Raw genomic sequence first — 7855 nt, 5'->3', positions numbered from 1 at the left:
AGACCCTAATTATAAGATTGAATAATAGAATAAATCCAAATAAATCTCACATACAATAAAATTTAAACTCAAAATAAATTTTAGAAAAAATTCAAAATGAGATTTAAACCTACAAGTCTTTGCTTTCTTTAATTTGGCTTAATTTATACGATTTTGGAGATTAAAATTAGGTTTAATAGTGAGTAAACACCCATAAATGAATTCAAATTTTATATATATATATATATATAATGCCAAATTTAGCTCTCATCATTTAGAACTTTTATCAATTTGACCCTTTTTAGCTAAATTTGGTCATTAACATTTTAAAAGAGTCAAATAAAATTTTTAACAAAATGCTAATTAAAGCATTAATTTTTTAATAATGTTGTCGTGGTACCCTTGCAGGTAATTCACTTGTGCTCCATGTTAACATAACATTATTTGTTTTATATGACGCGCTAAAAATAATTTAAAAATATTCAAAATAAATTATAAAATATAAAAGTTCATAAATTTTTTAAAAATAACATGAAGTACATGTGGATTGCCATGTGAAAACAACAATTCGACTATTTTTGAAAAGTTAATAGTCAAATTCGATTCTTTTAAAAGATCGAGGGCTAAATTTAACTAAAAAATGAATAAAGATCAAACCGACAAAAGATGTAAACGTTAAAAGCTAAATTTATTATTATGCCTTTAAAAAATAATGAAGTTTGCGATTTTAAAATTAACTTTTATATTAAAAATTTTCATTATTCTCTAAATTTTAAACTATTTAAATTTACATATCAACATTTCAAGTATTCACATATAATTTGGGTAAACTAAAAAATAGTCACTTTTGTTTGCCTCAGATTACATTTTAGTTACTTATGTTTGAAATGTTACGTTTTAGTCACTTACGTTATCATTTTATTACAAAGTGGTCAATTTGTCGTTAAGCTCCATTACATCCTTAACGAAAATCCTACATGGCAGTCCAAATGGGTTTTGAATGCCAACTGGAATGTTCAACTTATGTTTGAGGTAGACATTATGAAAGCTTAAAGGTATATTTGAATTGACTATGATGCGATAATGCTCAAAGACTCGTACATTTCATCTATCGTGTTGGGATGCAACCATTGCTTTAGCAACTCATCACATTGCAACTCGGGCTCCAAGTTCACGGTGCTTATACAGTGACGGGTTGAAGTATAACTAGGGTTCATACTTGACGAATGTTAATTTTACGGTTATGAGTTGGACTATAACTCGAAATCCTAATTGACGGTGGTTATGTGCTCATAGGTTCGAGTTTCACCTCATAGGAAAAGGAAGGTTTGTAAACTCGATACATAAGTTTGAGATCATAATCATAGGGAAAAATTGGGGGGCTTTCCAATATAATCAAATTAATCTTTTTCTTCATCTCATCCAAAGCAATATCATTAACCTCCCTATCCGAAACTTGTGACAAAGTTGGATGTAAGAGGACTCTCAGGGGAAAGTGATTGTGGCGGTGGAGAGAAGGTAAAACTTGAGTCGAGGTGACAATTGTAGTTATTAATGAGTTTTTTAATCATAGAAACCATTGTCTATCCAAAATAACCTTCACCTTTTCTCCACCAAAAAATTCACTCCTCCTTTGAAAGTCTTATTGCCCCAAACTCTATCACATGTTTTAGAGAAGAAGGAGGTTAATGATACTACGTTTGGTGGAGACAAAGATGAGCATAGTATCCTCCTATGTGGTTGAGTGCGGTGTCATCTTATGTTGTCATTGTATATCCTTCGTTCCACTAACAAGTTGTTACGAAGACGAGACACCTCGGTAGAATAGTGACGCCGGGGGTGTTTGCGACACTATTAGCAGATAAGTGTATGGTGTCACATAACCCAATTGCGGATAAAAGTTGGAATTGTTGGAGGTGGTAGATACGTCGGTGTTGTTGTCGACATTGGATTGTAATATGGTGCTGGGGACAGAGGTGGTGCAAAAAAATACCTACATAAGGTTTTGAAGCAAGGTACGATGGTGTATAGTATGGTGCTTATATAAAAATAACAGGGCTAGTAAAAGCACCAGAATAATATTAACCATACTGACTAGGAGGTGGTGCAGCCATCGATGCCTCGTGTTGGGTTGGAGTTAATAATGACTTCGTCGAGGCATGCACTCCCGACCTAGGATTGATATGGGGTCATCTTGGCCTCATAGTACAACAGTGCCTAGTCTTTGCCTCCTTAACAGAAGATAGGCTTATGGTGATGTCTGAACCACGACATGTAATCTGGAGAGGTCGTCAATTTTGAAGCGAGAAATGGTTCGTGACTAGGTAAGATATTGTACCTATGCTCCCAAATGTTGATATATTACCCGGGAAATTTATTCCAATCTTCGTCGATTCTCCACCGTCACGTACACTATCAACGACACCTCATGTCAGATATTGGGATTGCCCAAAAATTCGACCGGGATGCATGCTCGAATTCTTGGATCAACGTATGACATCCATTCAAACTATAGTATGAAATAATAAATTTTATTATCTACATAATATTAAACTTTAAATCCTTAGGTGAATAATGCATAATTGAAAAAAACTAACATCGGCTTTCAATTGTTGATCAAACAATAGCCGGATATCTTCAAGCTCCTTCGGTAGTCCTACTTGACTTGCGTGATTGTTCTACCTATTCAAATAATATGTTATTTAAAATATATAATAATGAAAAATATTATGATAATTAATTATCAAATAAATTTTACTTTGTTATGAGTGGGAAAATATAATGAGCGTCGACTTAGGAACGTAAAAATAGTAGTCAGTACCATGCCCAATACTGTAAAAGGAGTATGCAACCACCATTTTTTTTTTGTGGTTGCGTTGCCTAACACATCTTTCGATACCATGTGGCCAACACAGTTGATTCCCAACTAAGTCGGTCTGCTTCTTTCAAGTCGATGAGTTGTAGTAACCACCTTAAATGTACCAAATTTCGAGATTTATCAGGAATTAGAACACCACTAATTAACCTCAGGATGCATGTTTGGGTGTGTTGTTCTCTTTTAAAGGCACTCGAGGTGTCGTCAAGATAACCAGAATTATATTTCAACCATTTCATATCTATCTAGCTACCAAAAAACTTGTTCGGCACCTTACCTAATAGTTGCTTGCAAATGACACTCCAACCGCCAACGACCACTGATCCTGTAACAACTAGTCTATCCATTGGTAAACCAAGTTGTAAAGCTATATCCTCAAGTGTGATTGTACACTCACCGCATGGAAGATGGAATGTGTGTCTTGGATCTCCATTTTTCCACCAACGCGCTGATAAGTGTGGGATTCAATCTACACCCCCTAGCATACGAGACACGTGCAAGAATCTCACCTTTTCCAAGTATTATCCAATTACATGCAGTGCCCTCAATGATAAATTATGTATGTATGTCTCCAAAATCCAATCTTCGGCCTAAATATAAAAAAAACTTAATAATGTTAACAACTTAATTATGAACTTAATTAAAATTAAAAACTTAAAATATCATTTTTAATTGGACGCTAGAAATGTGGTTGTCATTGAGACAAATAAGAATATTTGTCATTATAAAAATAAATTAAAACGAATAAAATATGAAATAGAAAATTAAAACAACAATAAATTTAGAGAAATTAATGAAAAAATGAAAACTAAAAATTTGAAAGAATGGATAGAATTGGATTTGATTGCAAAATGGAGAAAATAACTAGAGTTTTATATAATAAAAAAACTAGTTGTTTTATAGCCGTTGAAGTTTTGTGACTGTTGGAATTCTACTATTAGGAAATTGCGTCCCACAAGACGCGCTTTCCTACCACATAAACAAAAAATACTCTTGCTAAATGCGTTTTCACTTGTCTCTCTAAGATCAACTTATTTCGTTAAATATATTAGAAAACTACCTAAACCCATAGTTTTTTTTTTAAATTCGTCTTTTTTTATAAAATTTAGCCGAAATATACCGCATATTTTGCATGGAATTTAGTGACCCCATTTCTCTCCCTTTGATTGTCGATATAAAGCATTGTGCACTTAGCATCTTTGCTTGTGAATTGTCATTATCATCTCTTTCATTCTCATCCTCATTCCCATCACTTTCTTTCACACACAAAAAATACCCTAAAGATCTCACCCATATTTTGTTTTTGTTTCAATGGCATCCTTTTCAACTAAATCTAACCCTTTCCTCATTGATTCCATTTTCTCCCCACATAAAATTTCTGGGTTTGTAGAAGAAATTGAGAACCTCAATTTCGATCAGGTTTATAGTGAAAATAATGAACCTTCTGGTTCAATTTTTAAAGAGCAGAGCAGCACTGGTGAATTCACTGTGGTTGATGATAATGTCGCTCTTACAAGCAAGAAAAGAAGGGCTAAAAATGGGGTGAAGGTAATCTTTTTATTTTTTTTTTAAAAAAATCCACGAATTTGGGTTTAATTTTTTTATTTTTTATTTTTACCATTAGGATGAAAAAGAAGGGAAACCCAAGAAGCAAAAGAAGGGAAATGATGAAAAGAAGGCGTATAAAGGTAGTAAAAAAGATAGAAAGAAAGGTGGTGAAGAGCCTCCTAATGGCCGTTACATTCATGTTAGAGCTAGGAGAGGTCAGGCAACTGATAGCCATAGCCTAGCTGAAAGGGTATTTGTTTTTTTTTTTTGTATTACATTATTTATCATGTTGTGTTTATCGTGATTGTGGTTGAATTTTGCAGGTAAGAAGAAAGAAAATCAGTGAAAGGATGGAAAAATTGCAGCGACTGGTTCCAGGATGTGATAAGGTGTTCATAACTTTCATTTGTTGTTTGTTTTTCAAAGGAAAAAAAGGGGTTAATTGCAGCATAAACTATGAGTCTCTAAGCTTTAAAATGTTAAATTTGGATCCTAAAATAAAAGTATTACTTCAATCCGGTCCTTCTGTTATTCCAGTTGTCAGCTTTTGCATTAAATATCTGTTTGACTTTGATCTGTTTTGCTCAACTGACCACTAGATTGACAAATCCAAGGGTAGGCGGGGCATACATTTCCCAAAGTTTTTAAAATCTGATTACTAGTTAAATTTAGTCTAATTATTCCTACCAGTTTGATTAAATAAATTATTATAGAGATTAAAATTTTGATTTAATTGGTGTTTTACCCGATCTAATCGATCCGTATTGGTTTTCGAGTCAACTAATACAATGTGCTTCTCCGAATCAATATCCCGACTATTTCTCAATCTAATCGGTTCGATCAGTTGATCTAGTCTGGTTCAAACAACTTTGCTTAGGTCTCTTTTCAAAATTAAGGGTGAGTTTGGATGGGCGGTGCGTTTACCTGCAGTTAGTGTAAAAATAGCGGTGGCGGTGAGATTAGATATTGTAGCAACACTGTAGTGTAAGACAAAAAGTAGGCGAAACGCACCGCACCGCACTGCACCCAATCGTCCATCCAAACCCACCCTAAAAGATTCAATTTAAATTTTTTTTAGCCTTTAATTAAATGAAAAAATTATAACTTTAGTTTTTTTTAATTATAATTAATAATTTAATTTCAGCTATCTTTTTTGGTGAATTACAATAACAAGACAAAACCTAAATAACAAACGCGACTAGCGCGACTCAAACCAAGCCACACCTGATACGGTGAATATTCTGACCTTCAAGCTATCACATGAGATTTAATTTTAACTTTTTTTATAAAAACTATTTAGCTTTTCCCCTTCAAATTTTATAATCTTATCTTGAACATTTTAAACGAAATTTTTAGCTCCACCCTAAAGAATAAAAGAATGATATTTTAATTTGATGAGGAATTTGAAATTAACCCAAAGGAAAAGGATGCAATAATGCTTTCATTCAACATTGATTTCTGTCTCACAGCTTTCCATTTTTCTCTTCCATGAAAATAGATAACTGGAAAGGCTCTTATTTTGGATGAAATTATCAATTATGTTCAGTCGCTTGAAAGTCAAGTAGAGGTAAAAATCATTAAAACTCTTCACAATTTTTATTTTTTTTAAAATTGTAATCCAATAAGCAATAATTTTTTTTTTTTGCCTCGTGTTTGATTTTAGTTTCTATCAATGAAGATTGCTACTTTGAATCCCATGTTTTATGATCTAGGAGTTGACCCTGAATCATTTATGGTCAAACCAGAGGTAAGGTATTAAATTGAAAAATAGTTTCATAATATGTTTCATTATTTGTCTCTAAAATGTTTAATTATGTTTCAGATGGTAAATAATATATCCTCACCGCCACAATGTTACCCCACTCAGCCTATAACCACTACGGCTGCCGCCATCGGCACCGCGGCCACATTTACTCCGACTAATAACATTCCGCTCTTGGATACTTCAGCTGCATTTTTGTTTCACCAAGGAGAAACGTCTGCGGTCTTCTCTCAGTTTCAGGTACACTCTATATTAGGGTTTTGTGTTTTTTTAGGATACCCAAGAATTTGATCCTCTGCTTTTATAACCATTAACAATTCTAATTAAAATACCCTTCCACCACGTCAATGTGATGCAGTTTGAAGGGGTTAATTGTGATAACTATTTAGATTAGCTAATCACATCATGTCAAATTTTACATTTAAACATAATAAAGAGCTCAGACCAACAATTTAACCTCAATTCATGCATTCACCAACATTATTCGAAATTCAAAATTGGAAAATCTGCAATCCCTTTTGCAACAAACCAAAAAAAAATGGAAAAACATGCATATTAATTATAAATATTTGAAAACACGTTTTTTTTTCAGGACAATGGTAGTGTACTGTGGGAAGTGGAGGGCTCACGGCAAGAATTTCTAAATCCGTTCCGTTCATTTTAATGCAAAGAGCTGCCCTACAAACATATGGTATTAACTATTAGGCCCTCTTGTCTTGTCTTTGATGCAATAATAAAATATTAAAATACATTCACTTCTGTTTTTTTTTAAAGGATAAACCAATATTTAGTCTCTAAATTTGACAATTTTTTTTAATTTGGTACTTTTAACTTTTTTTGATTCACAATAGTCTCGAAATTCAATAATTTTTTTTTAGTTTTGGTCCATATGTCACATCATCACCTAAATATTTATATTATTTTTATAAAAAAATATCAAGTTCTAGAATAAATATGGGTCCAAAAAACGTTTAGGAAATAAATTTTAAAAAATGGTCAAATTTTGAATTAAATGTTACCGTATTGCTTTCTATAATATAAATTGTCTAACCTTTGGCTCTAACCTAGCTTCCCAAAGAGACACAAGATGCCAAAAGCAAAGGCAAAGGTCAGCATTAAAGCTCTAATTTCAAGTTCCAAAGGATATCAAGGACATCAACGAGGAAGAACACAAAGGACAAACATAATCCACTAAATAAGACTATAATTTTTGGTAGTGTTAGATCCATTATTTCCTTTTCCTTTTGTGTTTCTCATTAAGTCTCCCAAGCACAAATGCCAAGACCCAACATTGGATTGACTTAGGAAAAGGAAAAAGGAAATAATAGTAACATAGAAGTATGTTTTATTGTTACTTTCTTTTAGGGTTTAGTGACAAAGAAAGAAAGAAAGTGAACTTGAAAGCAAGTCCTGCTTTTGTTTATCAAATAATTGAGTGGAATGAAAATACAATTTTAGTTAAATTAAGTAATTTATTTGAATCGAGTTAATTATTCAAGTTTGAATAAAGAATTTAACTTAAATTATTTTTTGATTAAGTTCATACTCTCAAATAACTTCGGGTTTTATTTACTTTATTTTTTTTTCAAGTAGAATTTAATGTTTTATTAATAATATCATCTCATTTATAACATATTTAAAAGGGAAAATTTGATTTTGGCCTATTGATATACATAACATATCTCCAAGTC

The 7855-nt window shown here is 32.4% G+C and overlaps 1 protein-coding gene across 1 annotated transcript; it reads left to right on the top strand.

The window, feature by feature from the left end:
- The first annotated feature begins 4072 nt into the window (after nucleotides 1-4072).
- LOC105785796 (transcription factor bHLH137) lies at nucleotides 4073-7635 on the top strand. Its single transcript, XM_012611961.2, has 8 exons — nucleotides 4073-4402; nucleotides 4479-4652; nucleotides 4726-4791; nucleotides 5901-5969; nucleotides 6066-6149; nucleotides 6225-6404; nucleotides 6757-6855; nucleotides 7233-7635. Exons 1-7 carry the CDS (start codon nucleotides 4166-4168, stop codon nucleotides 6826-6828), a joined length of 882 nt encoding a protein of 293 aa, XP_012467415.1. The 5' UTR covers nucleotides 4073-4165; the 3' UTR covers nucleotides 6829-6855; nucleotides 7233-7635.
- Nucleotides 7636-7855: the final 220 nt, after the last annotated feature.

This window comes from Gossypium raimondii, chromosome 7 (genome assembly GCF_025698545.1).
Source record: "Gossypium raimondii isolate GPD5lz chromosome 7, ASM2569854v1, whole genome shotgun sequence".
NCBI classification, from domain to species: domain Eukaryota; kingdom Viridiplantae; phylum Streptophyta; class Magnoliopsida; order Malvales; family Malvaceae; genus Gossypium; species Gossypium raimondii.
Note: the sequence above shows the minus strand (reverse complement) of the source record. Positions and strands in the feature narration are given on the sequence as shown.

Bases quoted from the DNA above. Each gene is read 5' to 3' on its own strand.
- LOC105785796 (XM_012611961.2), top strand. From the start codon at position 4,166: ATGGCATCCTTTTCAACTAAATCTAACCCTTTCCTCATTGATTCCATT. The intron at 4,403-4,478 runs GTAATCTTTTTA...TTTTACCATTAG, and splicing joins GGGCTAAAAATGGGGTGAAG to GATGAAAAAGAAGGGAAACC. The intron at 5,970-6,065 runs GTAAAAATCATT...GTTTGATTTTAG, and splicing joins CGCTTGAAAGTCAAGTAGAG to TTTCTATCAATGAAGATTGC.